Genomic DNA, 16033 nt, shown 5'->3' with positions numbered 1-16033 from the left:
CAAAGATAGTACTTTTTGGATAAATGTTCTCTGGTCTGATGAAACAAAAATAGAACTGTTTGGCCATAATGACCATCGTTATGTTTGGAGGAAAAAGCGTAAGGCTTGCAAGCCGATGAACACCATCCCAACCGTGAAGCACGGGGGTGGCAGCATCAGGCTGTGGGGGTGCTTTGCTGCAGGAGGGACTGGTGCACTTCACAAAATAGATAGCATCATGAGGAAGGAAAATTATGTGGATATATTGAAGCAACATCTCAAGACATCAGTCAGGAAGTTAAAGCTTGGTCGCAAATGGGTCTTCCAAATGGACAATGACCCCAAGCAAACTTCCAAAATTGTGGCAAAATGGCTTAAGGACAACAAAGTCAAGGTATTGGAGTGGCCATCACAAAGCCCTGACCTCAATCCTATAGAAAATGTGTGGGCAGAACTGAAAAAGCGTGTGCGAGCAAGGAGGCCTACAAACCTGACTCAGTTACACCAGCTCTGTCAGGAGGAATGGGCCAAAATTCAACCAACTTATTGTGGGAAGCTTGTGGAAGGCTACTCGAAACGTTTGACCCAAGTTAAACAATTTAAAGGCAATGCTACCAAATACTAATTTAGTGCATGTAAACTTCTGACCCACTGGGAATGTGATGAAATAAATAAAAGCTGAAATAAATAATTCTCTCTACTATTATTCTGACATTTCACATTCTTAAAATAAAGTGGTGATCCTAACTGACCTAAGACAGGGAATTTTTACAAGGATTAAATGTCAGGAATTGTGAAATACTGAGTTTAAATGTATTTGGCTATGGTGTATGTAAACTTCCGACTTCAACTGTAGGAGACAAAAGACACATACAGTGCCTTCAGAAAGTATTCATACTCCTCGACTTATTCTACATTTTGTTGTTACAGCCTGAATTCAAAATGGATTAAATATATTTTTTCACCCATCTACACACAATACCCCATAAGGACAAAGTGAAAACATGTTTTTAGAAATCTAGCCTGTGCTTAGGTCCATTCTACCTGTAAGATTTATGGGAAGATTGATCTTTATGCATGTTGTTTGTTGTCACTTATTAAGCATTCTAAGTATTTCATATTTTTTGTGGTCCACTTAAAGAATAGCTGTAGATCATGAGTTATTATTTTGTGTTGCCATTGTTTACATTTTTTATCCTGATATTTTAGAGTATTCAGAAAATATTTTTAACAAGGGTGGCATTGAGTTTTAAATATTAGTCAGGTATATCAGCAGATCGTTGGCAAATAAGTTTAATTTATATTCATGTTTACCAATAATGATACTTGTTACGTTTTGGTCCTGTCTACTTATTTCTGCAAGCAGTTTAATTGCCAGTGCAAACAGGAGGGGGGGACAGAAGACATCCCTGTCTTATGCCCCTTTCTAAAGCAAATTCATCAGACAACATATTATTTGTGTATATTTTTGCTTAACCCTCCCGTTGTCCTAGGGTCAAAATGACCCGCCACTGTGTTGAACCAACTTTATTTAATTTGTATGTTTTTTGGATCATTTGTGAAAAGGAGGCAGTGATACTTTCTTTAAAGTCTCACTGCCTCCTTCTCACAAATGATCCCCAAAATATAAAAAAATTAATAAAGTTGGTTCAACACAGTGACGGGTCATTTTACATTTTAGTCATTTAGCAGACGCTCTTATCCAGAGCGACTTACAGTTAGTGAATACATATTTTTTTATACTGGCCCCCCGTGGGAATCGAACCCACAACCCTGGCGTTGCAAACGCCATGCTCTATCAACTGAGCTACATCCCTGCCGGCCACAGTTAGCACTGCGGTGCAGTGCCTTAGACCACTGCGCCACTCAGAAGACCCTAGGACAACGGGAGGGTTAAGGATATTTATATGATTTTTTTTAAATCTATTATTTCAGCTGAAAAGTTGAAGGCTTCCCAAGTTTTGAATAATCAGCAATTATTGATAAATCTACATATAGTTTTTTTGCGTATTGTATTATACTGAAACATGTTCTAGTATTTGTTTGTAAGCTTCTATTTTTAATAAACCCTGTTTGATTAATATGTATCAAGTCTGGTAAGACTTTTGCCATTAAGTTATTTACACCATCTACCTCTCATAACATTGAAGAAATGAAAAGACTGAAGAGAGAGGGAGATGAGAGAGGAGGAATGAACCAAAGAAATAAACCAAATAAATATCATTCTCTCTTTCTTTGGTGTGATGGTTATCTTGTGTCTGACAGATGAGAGACGAGGGTTTCCTTTCTGCCACTTCTCTCCAGAGAAAGACACTAAGGGACTGTGCTGCTGCCCTGACCACACATATGATATATCTGCACATTTTAAATCTGCCTGTCAGCTGAAGAACTGACCACAGGATTTATCTGCAGTGTCAATCAGACAAGTAAGAAGAGAAGGGAAAACCAACAAATATTAAACCACGGCACAGTACAGGGATAATCTGTCAAATCGAGACACTGTGTTGTGTTAGCTTTCAGAGATTGAACTGACATCATGACACAAAGCACCATGATACAAAGCACCTTGCTTTTACATGCTTTGAAAGCTAATATTAATTACAGCGCAGTAATTACAATAATTTAGCATCTCAGCAACCAACTGTCCACGTAAACATAAAACTATCAGCAATATGGTTCTAATTAATTCATAATTAAACCGTTGAAGGAATTAGAAACCACTAGTGTTGTTTTCTTCTCTTTGGTTGGCTTCAGACTCTGAAACAAGATTTCCCTCTCTCCCACAAAATGTTCCTGTGTTCAATAAAATCTCTCTATTTTCTCCTTCCCGCTGTCCTGTCTGTCATCCATCATTTGCCACATCCCAGAATGGAACAGTATAGCACACTGGATGAACCAGATGCTCCATTGCTTTGTTGGTGCTTGAAGGAAAATGTTATTTTTCTGTTCTCTGCTCTCTCTCTGAATTCTGCAAAAGTCCACATGAAAGTCAGTTATCTGTTTGTTTGTTTTTTCCAACACTGTGAATGGACCGCCTTCTAGGCTGCCCAGGGAGGTTTCACACAGCGGGAGGGTGAAGGCTTCAAACATTATTATTATTTTTACTACAGTATTCCCCAGCCAGGAGTCCCTGCTGCAGAAACCACCGTGGCCCAACCAACCTAATGACCTAATTGCTTCATGGATGGCTTGGGAGGCGGAGCAACCCAGAGAGCCCAACTCAAACCAGCTAATCTAATTGGCCATCTTGAAGCTGCTTGGCTCACAACACTCCAACTACGATGTGGAAACAATCCCACCGACATCGGCCGCAGAGTAATACTTCCAGAGCAACAGATATAGAAGACAACTGTGTGAGTTATGGAAACCAAACCATAGTAACAAACATCGTACCCCTCTACCTCATTCGTCAGTGTCTAATTGTTCAATCTGACCTCTAGATCATGTTGCAAAGAAAGAATGAAGGATCTAAAATTGACTAGATCAGGAATGGGCAACTGGCGGCTTGCAACAATAAGTTGAGACCCTCAACTTAGTGTTGCGAGTTAGAATAGTAGAATACACAAGATGCAATTTCGAAATTTGGTTGTTCATCATCAGTTTTTCTGTTGCAATGTCAGTCGCTGATAGTCAATTAGCCCTTTATCCATTTCTCCAGTGGCCTGTGTCACAACAGGTAGTCATGGGGGGGAGTTGAACAGCAGAGGGAGCTCCTCTCCTCTCCACCCCCCCTCCCTCCCCTCCCTCTCGCCCTTCTCTCCCTTTACTCCCTCTCTCCATCCTCAGAGTACTCAAAGTTGTTGTCCAAAAGTTGTCAAAGGGCTGTCAGAGCCCATTTCATCAGAAACTCTATTATCCCTCCACAGTGGTGATTTTAGCATGTCAATCTTGGTGGGGCAAACAAAACAAAAAAAGTGGGATGCATGCCAGCAAAGCCACTACACAACACTAAACAATACATTAATTGCACTATAACAGTGACAAATGGTGCCCACAAACTGTTAGGGCCTACATAAAGCTGTCCCAACAGCAGTCCCAACATCTTACCACTGCTACACCTGGCTATCAGCGGAGCCTTGTCTGGCAGCGAAACAGTTTTCATCATTTACTGCCTTTTAAAAAATCATAGCTGATATGGCTGACTTGCTTAAACAAATGTGGTTTCTAATGACAATTGAGATGTACAAACTATGGCATAAGGGGACGACAAGCGGATAAGAGGCAATCCGTAATTTCGATTAAGACATTAATAAGCGAGCTAGGACAGACGTAGTCAATATAACTATTTGTTTAGCACTTTTGAAATGTACAGCGACAGAATTCAGAACATGGGCCGTTCTTAGAGTTCCCTGTACACCAAGTCAGAACCGTAGGCTAAATAAAGGGGGCATATAAGCAGACAATGAAAGCTCTTACAATATCTGATGATTACATTTCTCTAAAACAGGTTAAAGGCTACATGTGCATCACCAAGTCAAAATTAAGATGGGAAAATAGACCAAAGTATTAGGGTGAGGCACATGGGCTACTAATAGCTTACTACACAACATACACTTAGTATTACTTTCTTAACTACAGTATACATATCTCCCTGGCATATTACATCATTTATGCAGCAGCATACAATACATTTTTGGACTCACCTTGTTGTGCTGTGCTCACTTGAACAGGAAGGTGGCGTGGCAGTCCTTCGTGGGCAAATTTTGTCATCAAAGTCTGGCATTCTGTGGATTTATGGTGCTTTCAAGACAACTGGGAACTCAGAAAAAAAAACAAGGTCGAATCATGATGACTTCATTGATCTTCAGGTCGTAGCTCTAGAAAGACAATTTACAATTCCAAGTTGGATGGCCGTTCAAAATGTATTTTCCCAGTCGGAGCTCATTTTTTCCCCGACTTCCCAGTTGTCTTGAACTCACTGAAGTCAAGTTTTCGCAGTTCCAAAACAATTGTTTTGAGCGCGGCACAAATCATGCTTCATTGACAGCATGGCCAATGTTGAATGTTTATCATTTTAAACTTGGAAAAGAGACCCTTAATCCCAGATTTGGGACCACACAGTCACGCCACTGAATAGCAGGCTAGTGATTGCTTTGCAATGCTTGCAGTTAGCCACTGTCACTGATTCCTTCCAAACCACTCATTGTTGAATTTGCGATTTCCAACTTGTTGTGTAATGTTTATGTCCAATGGCCAATGAGCACCGATACGTTTTATCTATAATTTCTCTTCATATGACAAGGATAAAAAAGCATGTTTTTTTTTGCTCTGCCCCACCTGCCCTGAATGACGGGTCGCCACTGTCCCTCCATACCTCCATCGTTCCCCTCCTCCGTAACCTGAAAACATGGGGTGATTGATACATCTAGTCCCGTGTAGCTCAGTTGGTAGAGCATGGTGCTTGCAACGCCAGGGTTGTGGGTTCGTTTCCCACGGGGGACCAGTATGAAAATGTATGCACTCACTAACTGTAAGTCGCTCTTGATAAGAGCGTCTGCTAAATGACTAAAATGTAAAAAGAAAATCAAAACCACATACCCCTCTGAGTGGTACAGTGTAAAGGCTTCCGCATGCTTCGGTTCGGCTGGCACCTGGACGAACTCGGCTAGGTGAACGGAATGAGTGTTCTCGCATACTCCCTTAAAACAGGGGTTCCCAGACTTTTTCCCTTCCAGCATTGGGGAACATCCCGCTCCCACCCTGCGCGCACACGCCACGTCTATTTCTATGGGCACAAGCACTGTTCGTGACAAAAAAATGTTCACACCCCTGTTGTTGGTGGAGAGAATTTTGCAGGTTTAAAGCTTATTTCCTGCAATTCTACACATTTTGTCATGGGGTGCAAAGAACATTTTGCAGTTTTAAAGCTAATTTTCTTGCAATTCTATACATTTTGCAATATCTAATGTGTATTCGTGTGATATCTGAGTGACTTAAAAATTACAACAATATCTATGGGCTAAAAAACATAAATAACAAAACGTTAGCTGACATGGGCTAGTTGATCTGGACATTTTTGACAAGTTATAAATAGCTCTCTAAGGTATGCAATGACTAACATGACAAGAGGAACTGATGATGCACTACCCAATTTAGAAATTGCACCTTGTACATTCTACTATTACAACTTTCAAGAGTAAGTTTAAAGCCGGACTGTGTTTGGGAACCACTGCCTTAAAAAATAAGAAAAAAGTGACAATAGTACTGCTTGTCCATCTTGAGAAGACGTAGCCAGTATACACTTTCCTCAAAATAGTCAGAATGAATCGAAGATAACTCAAGATTCTGTCATACATTTTGACGTTTTTGCAGAGGAGATCTTAGTTGCGCAATTTTACATCTAACTGAGATGTCTGGTGCAGTACTTCTCAAGTGAAGAAATTTGCATAAAAACAAGTTGTCTATCGTTGAATGGCAACAAACAGTTAATTGAAGAATCCCTACTGTTAACCAATGACCGACGAAGGGGTGTAGATGTCGGCTACAGATCTTCGGCTTGCCTCCCCCCCAAAAATGTGTGTGCACAAACAGCCGAAAAACCCCTTGCCAAAGACCAAAACAAACAAAATTGATTTGAATTGCTATCCTTATTTAGTTTGTCTGTATACTCTAGTATTTACGGTATGCTAACAGCTGAACTCAAACATGAAGCAGGAATATGGCTTAAACCACAAGTCTAGTGTTAACAGCAAAAAGCTGCAAATCTGATGTTGAAGAGAGATAGATCTCACTAGACATATTTTATCTCACTAGACATATTCAATTTTACTAATGTAAATCCACCCTAAGATACAAAATGACCATACATGGGGAAATATTTGTTACAGTATCAGTGTTATCTACCTGTTGATTAGGCAACAATTGGATCCACCCCTCCCCATACACTGTGTGTGCGTTTGTTTATGTGCACACATTAGGCTGTGTGTGTGTGTAAGATAGAGAGACAAGGCCCATGCATTAACACATGCAATCCACACTTACATTTACTTTATAATAAATGTTTCCTGGAATGTAAAACGTATAGAAGACCTATAGCACGTTCCTGCTTCACGCCCCCCCAACAGTCCTGATCAGTATTATACTGTTATAACTCACATGGTGTCAATATATAGCTAATCCAATCCAAAACTTCCACAGCATGGTTTTGACATTATAGGTCTCTCGGGTTTCATTACCAGCATTCCCCATGGTTCTACTCACTGCTATTCCAAGACACACACACACTCCTAACCATCTGCTACCAAGCTCAATTGAAGGCACCTGACGCTTTACTGTAACCCTGTGAACTACCATCAGAGAGACAGCCACAGTCATGGGGCTCTGGGTAAACGTCTGCACCGGCACCAAATCGGTCACATATGGTCACATACTGTACATATAGTCATATACAGTTTATTAGGTACACCCATCTAGTACCAGGTCAGACCCCCCTTTGCCTCCAGAACAGCCTGAATTATTTGAGGAATTGATTCTACAAGGTGTGGTGGCATTCAAGGGTTGCTCAATTGGTATCAAGGGACCTAACGTGTGCCAGGAAAACATTCCCCAGACCATTACAACACCGCCACCAGCCTGTACCGTTGACACTAGGCAGGATGGGGCCATGGACTAATGTTGTTTACGCCAAATCCTGACTTTGCCATCAGCATGACGCAACTGGAACCGGGATTCGTTGGACCAGGCAAAGTTTTTCCACTCCTCAATTTTCCAGTGTTGGTGATGACGTGCCCACTGGAACCGCTTCTTCTTGTTTTTAGCTGATAGGAGTGGAACCCGGTGTGGTCGTCTGCTGCAATAGCCCATCCGTGACAAGAACCGACGAGTTGTGTGTTCCGAGATGCTGTTCTGCACACCACTGTTGTACTGCACTGTTACTTGCCTGTTTGTGGCCCACCTGTTAGCTTGCACGATTCTTGCCACTCTTTTTCGACCTCTCTCATCAATGAGCTGTCGCACCATTCTCAATAAACCTTAGACACTGTTGTGCGTAAAAAGCCCAAGAGGCCGGCCGTTTCTGAGATACTGGAACCGGTGCGCCTGGCACCGACGATCATACCACGTTCAAAGTCACTTAGATCACTTGTTTTGCCCATTCTAACGTTCAATCGAACAGTAACTGAATGCCTCAACGCCTGTCTGCCTGCTCTATATAACAAGCCACGGCCACGTGACTCACTGTCTGTAGGAGCTAACCATTTTATTGAACAGGGTGGTGTACCTAATAATAAACATTTGCAAGATCACAGATTATCACAAGGAACAATAAACCACATATTACAGTGTATGGCAAAGATACTGTATATGCCACTCAAAATATTCATTGAGACTGACATGACATTATGGATATCAAGTCTATTGATAATTTGTTTTTCAGAGATTATTTAGCAACTTTAGAGATTTCAGTTGAGAATCTGTAGAGGTAGAAGATAGCCAAAGCCATCTATCTGAAATGTACAGAGTACTTCACATAATAACTATGTTAACCCAAAACGAACACTACAAATTCCACAGCTAGTGAGCCAGACTGGATCAACAGGTCTCTTATTCACGCCACGCGTCATCTAAAAACAAAACACATGCCTGAACCCACATTGCCAAGGCCCATGCCACCAGTGTTGAATTATACCCCATTACAAAGCATGAACAAGTTTGTCCAGAGGGTAGAAAATAACAGAGTTAGGTAAGGTAGTCTGGTTTTTGACTCACTTTAACCTGGTTGAACTCTACACAGCTCCCAGACCTGTCCCTCTTGGGGTCTTCAGGATTGCCGTCTCCCATTAAGAGCTCCATGTCAAACTTTTTCTGTCCCAGTGGCATCGCCGCTGGGTGTATGTCTGAGTTTCTGTGTGTGTAGACACCGGTTCAGTCACAGGTAAGTTGAGATTCAGCGAGTTTGAGATTCAGTCTGTCTAACTTGACTTCTGTATCCCTCCTCTCTTCTTTTTCTCTTTCTCACCTCTCTCCCTCCGTCTCAGACGTGCCCTACCCACACATTCACATCAACAAGTGTCTGGGTGTGTGTGCTGCCTCAGGTCCTGGTAGCGAACAGATAGAGAGAGGATATCTGAAGCTGAGCCGTATTACTCAGAGTCTTCCATTTGTAGATGGAGAGAGCCTGGCTACTCTAACCACTGCTCCGCTCTTTGGCTGGCCTGGCTCTCTCCTGGCTGCTCCATGCATGTTGTCCCATCCAAAGTAGCTCCAGTGCGGGTGGGTGAGTCAGGCATTGTGCTCCTCTGTACAGGCTAGCTCTGTCTGTCCCTCTCAGCTCAGCATTCTGTCAGATGGAAGATCTGCTCACACACACAGGCCAGGGGGGAGGGGATAGGGGAGGGGGGTAGGGGGTGGGGTTTGGGGCACCCTCCATACAGATTTTAAAAAGGAGGGAAGCAGGGAACAAATCATCACAAATGCCCCACACCCCCTCCCTTTCCTGCCCCCGCCCTTCGTTGCCCGGTCACCCTCCCCAATCTGGTCAACAGAGTTGTGGGGTGATGAGTGTGCATGTGAGAGGGGAGGGGAGGGGGGGGGACAGTGTTTGTCACTGCTTTGCAACCTATACACGCACACACACACACACACAAATAGACACGCTTTATCATTGCAGATATCTGTATGGATGCTGTCACTTAACAGATTATGCGCTATCTCCAAATTCCACACGTTACTCTTCTCCACCTCTGGGTGACTTCTCATAGAACTCCTCTATAGCCGGTCAGCTCTTCAATCGCTCTTCTCCTCTCTCTGTGTCCTCTATTCGCTTATCTCAACCTCTCCTCCCATTTATGCTTGTAGATGAGAGAGGCCAGGGAGAGGAGAGGGGAGTGGAGGAGACAGTGGATCACGTAAGCCTCTGTGTGGTGTCCATTAGCACATCAGGGGAGGAGCAGGCAGGGTTACAAGGGGTTAATGACTGTCTGGCTGCTGTTGAACACCACACAGAGGCTTAAGTGATCCACTGTCACGGAGGCTCGCCGCACTGCTAAAGCTAACTCTCTCTTCTCTGCTCTTATCCTTCTAGACCTATCTGCTGCCTTTGATACTGTGAACCATCAGATCCTCCTCTCCACCCTCTCCGACTTGGGCATCTCCGACGCTGCTCACTCTTGGATTGCGTCCTACCTGACAGGTCGCTCCTACCAGGTGGCGTGGCGAGAATCTGTCTCCGTACCACGTGCTCTCACCACTGGTGTCCCCCAGGGCTCAGTTCTAGGCCCTCTCCTATTCTCTCTATACACCAAGTCACTTGGCTCTGTCAAATCCTCACATGGTCTCTCCTATCATTGCTACGCAGATGACACACAATGAATTTTCTCCTTTCCCCCTTCTGATAACCAGGTGGCGAATCGCATCTCGCATCTCTGCATGTCTGGCGGACATATCAGTGTGGATGTCGGATCACCACTTCAAGGTGAACCTCGGCAAGACGGAGCTGCTCTTCCTCCCGGGGAAGGACTGCCCGCTCCATGATCTCGCCACCACGGTTGACAACTCCATTGTGCCCTCCTCCCAGAGTGCAAGGAACCTTGGCGTGACCCTGGACAACACCCTGTCGTTCTCCACCAACATCAAAGCGGTGACCCGATCCTGCAGGTTCATGCTCTACAACATTCGCAGAGTACGACCCTACTTTACACAGAAAGCGGCACAGGTCCTAATCCAGGCACTTGTCATCTCCCGTCTGGATTACTGAAACTCGCTGTTGGCTGGGCTCCCTGCCTGTGCCATTAAACCCCTACAACTTATCCAGAACGCTGCAGCCCGTCTGGTGTTCAACCTTCCCAAGTTCTCTCATGTCACCCCGCTACTCCGCACACTCCACTGGCTTCCAGTTGAGGCTCGCATCTACTACAAAACCATGGTGCTTGCCTACGGAGCTGTGAGGGGAACGACACCTCCTTACCTTCAGGCTCTGATCAGACCCTACACCCAAACGAGGGCACTACGTTCATCCACCTCTGGCCTGCTAGTCCCCCTACCTCTACGGAAGCACAGTTCCTGCTCAGCCCAGTCAAAGCTATTCGCTGCTCTGGCACCCCAATGGTGGAACAAGCTCCCTCACAACGCCAGGACAGCGGAGTCACTGACCACCTTCCGGAGACAATTGAAACCCTACCTCTTTAAGGAATACCTGGAACCCTACCTCTTTAAGGAATACCTGGAATAGTATAACAGTAATCTTCTCCTTCTTTTTTTTTTAAAGGGTGGTTGTCCCACTGGCTATCCTAAGTTGAATGCACCAATTTGTAAGTTGCTCTGGATAAGAGCGTCTGCTAAATGACTTAAATGTAAATGTAAATGTTGAAGCCTACGGATATGAACTAGCAGCTAGCTAATAGAGAGTAGAGGGTAGAGTATTACTTTATTAATCCCAACTTGGGAAATTGTTTTATCACAGCATGCATAATAACAAGCTAAGATGCTAGCTAGGCTAACATCTATGGTTTCTTGCTTCATCTCACTCTCAAAAAAATTCTGTAACACAAAATACCTTCCATATGTCTGTCAGTCTTTGTGCATGTGTGTATGTATGTCATTGTACTTGTAATTGCTGCAAATGACTTGTCCTTTGGGGACAATAAACATTTATTGAAGATCATCTTTCACTCTATAAGCTCAGGGTTTAAGGGGGCTGTGTTGGCTTTCTGCCATAACTGTCTGAAGCTATAAAGCTCTCCTCTCACTCCCTCTGACTGCTTCTCTCCCCTCACCCACTCCATCTCCCTCTCTCCCCTCTCACCCTCTCCATCTCCCTTCATCTGCCTCTCACCCTCTCCATCTCTCTAGCTTGTTTATGTCCATCTGTAGGATGAACTCTTCACTCTCCCTCTGTCTCCTTCCTAAAAGTGTTTACCCATCACTGAAGTTTTATGGCCCCGCAAAATGAAAGGAGAAAACATAAATCTCTTGATATGGAACCAGCAATTACTTTTTTGACTGCTATCCAGGCAGTAAATATAACATAACCTATATTCTTGACATGCCAGAGTTAATCTGCTGAGGGAAAGTTTATAAAGACGTGGTTTACATGTAATTACCATTAGCCTTGTGAGTCTCTGGTCATGGGTGTCTGGTTGTTATTATGCCCAGTCTAGTAACTGGAAGAGGGCAGGTGACAGGTTGAGTCATATAAACAACAAAAAGGTGAGGTGAGTCACTGCCTGGACACGACAGACAAAAGGAAAGGACTCATCACTCAGTCACAGGGGGATCAAGATATTATCACTGCTGTGTGTGAGTGCATTACTGGGTTACATGCAGGTTGGTACTGTATGGGCTTATGTGGTTGGTATGTTATTGTGTCTGGTATGTTATTGTGTCTGTCGCCCTATGCAACAATATATTGATTGTGATGTCAAAATGAGACAAATATTCCTAATTAATGTCTCCCACTGTTAGAGGCTAATATTCCATATGGTGCTACCCCTCCCCCTCTGACGTGCCTCAGCAAACAGTCTGACCTGTGTATCTCCTTATGGCCTCTCCACAGAGACCCCTATTTTTACGACATAATGGTCATTACCCGCTCTTAAGAAACTGCATTTAGTACCTACAGCTTTATTATGTTAGAGAGGGAGAGAGGTGGGGAGCCGTGGGGGCAATATACCAAAATTACACTCAACCCAGGGTCAAGAGAGAGTAAACATTAGGAAGAAGAGAACCAGTGTTGCTAGGCATGGAAAGTATATATGCAGTGACCATAAAGCCTTCATGTATGTGCACTCCGACCATACATCCACACTCCACCAGTTTATATCCCTGGCTTTCCATTGGTCAGTTGGAACAATGGGGCCGTCTATTCCCTCTGACAGGTGTCCTGACCTCCTCTTGGCCATTCGTCATCAACAACGCTCCAGGTAAACATTCCTGAGAAGTGATTGGGTGAGGAGAAGAGGAGGAAGGAGTCGGGGTGCAGTCATCCAGTAAGGTATGCCGTCAATCAGTTGGCTATGCTATAGAACTGTAGTGGGGTTATGAAATGTTTATGTAGCTACAGGCCAGTGGTCTCTTTAGAATTGATTAAAGAACAAGTACACTGAACAGTTGTCTGTATACTCTGCAGAGATAGGTTGACAATACCTTATGATTTAGTGCTGTAGTCTATAGAAAAGTTACGGACACAGCTTTGGTATAGCTAGTGACCTACAAAAAAGAACGAAACATAACAATCCTTAATCTGTCCATAAATTGTGGCCTAGCTGGCCCCCAGGGCACATTAAAACCACAGCACACAAAAACAATAGTTGCGGTCAGTCAGTGTTGCAATCCCTGCCTCTGTGATCATGCAGGCCAGGGCTATGTATCAACCCTTCACTCACATGACCGTGTTGACATAGTGATGACTGTAAGAGATAGGAGTGATCCTGAGCATGTTGCAGAAATACCACACATGCCTTTATCACCCCAGATCCAATGTCAGAAAAGCGAAAAGTGAAAGGTTAATGTTATTCTTGAAAAAGTTGAGTGGTTTTAGCAAGGGCTTGGCTGAGCGCGTGTTTAAGGATATCTCTACCTCTATCTCATCTCCTCTGACCTAATCTCCACACATCTGCTCTCACATGGAGTGGTGGGCAAACACTGCGGTTTCCATCTCTCTGAGGAATCCAAGTGTGCATCCCCCTGCATCCTCTTCCACTCACACACCTCTTTCTCTCATTCACCCGATATGAGCTAGGGCTGAAGTCACGCGTGACTTCTTAAAACCTTATTTAATTCAATCATTCTTTAACCAGGCAAGTGACCTGAGGGATGAAGACAGCTTGTCTGTCGAAACGTTGGTTATTAGGTTATCAAATTATTGCATCTGAGCTCCTAGAGTGTGCGGCTCTCCTTTTCTTTTTCAAGTGTTCTACTCCGTTAGCCAGCACCTCGCCTAAACAGGTGTGTGTTTCTTTCGCCTCCAAAGTGACCTGAGGGAACCTTAAAAAACAGCAGGTGAGGAGAGAAGAGAGAGCGAGAAAGAAATTGTGTATAATCTACCCACTCATTAGTCTTCTGAGTAATCTTGAGCGGTGTTCTGCATAAAAACAAAGGCAGTGGTGACTACTGACTGTTGTGTCTATTGTTTGGTACAGGGCACGCAGCAGTCTGGCACTGGCAGTAATCACACGGATTCATATTATGCTGGTAAGAGAGAGGTCTAAAATATCCATCTCTCTCTCCCCCTCCCTATCTCCATCCTCCCATCTAATTTCCTCCCTCTCTCACATCTATTAAGAACACACAGTATGAAAAATGTATGCACTCACTAATTGTAAGTCGCTCTGGATAAGAGCGTCTGCTAAATGACTAAAATGTCAATTGGATCAAAAAATTAAATAAAAAAGATGTCCCCCAAGCAGTAATTTGTGTTAAATTATCACTGCTAAAGCTGCTTTAGGAATACCACTCATCTATCACATAAAATTACAATAAGAATACGTTTAGTTTTCCACGATCCAGCATGTGATGTACTACCAAGAATCTTAGAGTGACTATAAACCCTAGCGTCTGATCTCGCCAGTAGCCAATAAGCCAATAACTCCAATCACGCATGGCCTTTGGAAGCTGACTCCATGCTTCTGCTCTGACTCAGTTTCCATTGACCCATATTGTGTTTTATACATGCTAAAGTTATCACCATCATCGATTTTATTATCCGTTTATATTCTCCCTAAGCTGCATTGTCACGATCGTCGTAATAACCGGACCAAGGCGCAGCGCGATATGCGTACATCTTTTAATGTGTACTTTAACAATAACAACCAAAACAACAAAACGATACGTGAAGTCCTAAGGTTAACAAAACACAAACCTCTCAGGAACAGGATCCCACAAATGACAAGTGCACAACAGGCTGCCTAAGTATGGTCCCCAATCAGAGACAACAAGACACAGCTGCCTCCGATTGGGAACCACCCCGGCCAACACAGAAACACACGATCTAGAAAAGAACACATAGAAAACAAAACCTAGACACTACACATAGAAACTAACACCCTGGCTCAACATATAAGAGTCCCCAGAGCCAGGGCGTGACATGCATGCTGCTAGCGTGTTGCTGACCTAATTCTGGGGCTGTAGATGCATTTCTGTTGGGTTCAATCCTCTCCATGGCTGACATATGATGCAGGGTCTCGTTAATCTAATTTATAACAGCCATCATGACGCTGTAAATTAGCCCCCTTTGTGAGAGAGGCTCTCTGGCTTCAGTGCTAATGGGAGAATTAGCGTCATCCGCTAACTTGGCTAGCTCGAAGCGCTAATCAGGGCTATTCATCTGCAATGGAGACAATAGCCTAGCATGCTAAAGCCAGGCGGGCAGCCATCAATAATCAGTAGGGGAGAATATCAATCAGCTGGCTAACCCAGCGTGATTGGTCATTAAAAACATCACAAATGTCAAAGGTGAAATCACCTAAGGATGCACATATTGATACATAACATTGCTAGTTATCTTCTGCAAAAACAAACTGATAGTTGAGTAGTCCACTTTATTTTTATTTTTATTTTATTTTTTTGTTGGGTAGATCAGCTTAATATTGCAGATAGATTGTAACTTCCATCAATGTAATTGTCTGCATCACTTCCAATCCCCCATGTTTTATATATATATACTCCCCTTTATTACTTTTCAACCCCGCCATCCTTTCCCTACTTGGGGTAAATTAGTGAACAACAATGCTTAAGCCTCTACTTCCAGCTTATACTTACTTTCTACATTTTATGGACACAGTCAATTTTACAATAATTCTATTTTATTTGTTTTTGCTCCTGAACTTCTTCTACTCTCAACCTCTCTGATCATTTTCATGATGTCCATCCGGTTTGCTTCTATATGCCATATCTTTCTAACTGTGCTCTTTCCCAAAAGCTCCCAACATACAACCTATATACTTATTATGGACACAGTGTGCTTACATTATTAGTTATCTTGTTATTATTTGTTGTTGTTTGTTATTAGTCCCATCCTTCAACACCTCCCATCTATCTCTTAACACCATCCATATAGGATTTCTATTTGCCATATATATATTTCAACTGTACTGTGATGTTTTACAAAAGTTCTGAACCT

The 16033-nt window shown here is 43.2% G+C and overlaps 1 protein-coding gene across 1 annotated transcript in view; it reads right to left on the bottom strand.

Annotated features, from left to right (window-relative positions):
• Positions 1–9241, bottom strand: part of LOC121571673 (rho GTPase-activating protein 20-like) — an 87108-nt gene extending 77867 nt beyond the window's left edge. Inside the window, exon 1 of the mRNA XM_041883273.2 lies at positions 8686–9241. Within this exon, the coding sequence (XP_041739207.2) occupies positions 8686–8796 (111 nt within the window). The 5' untranslated portion in view covers positions 8797–9241. The remainder of the gene's footprint in view (positions 1–8685) is intronic.
• Between the last annotated feature and the right edge of the window lie 6792 nt (positions 9242–16033).

This window comes from Coregonus clupeaformis, chromosome 40, assembly GCF_020615455.1.
Source record: "Coregonus clupeaformis isolate EN_2021a chromosome 40, ASM2061545v1, whole genome shotgun sequence".
NCBI classification, from domain to species: domain Eukaryota; kingdom Metazoa; phylum Chordata; class Actinopteri; order Salmoniformes; family Salmonidae; genus Coregonus; species Coregonus clupeaformis.
Note: the sequence above shows the minus strand (reverse complement) of the source record. Positions and strands in the feature narration are given on the sequence as shown.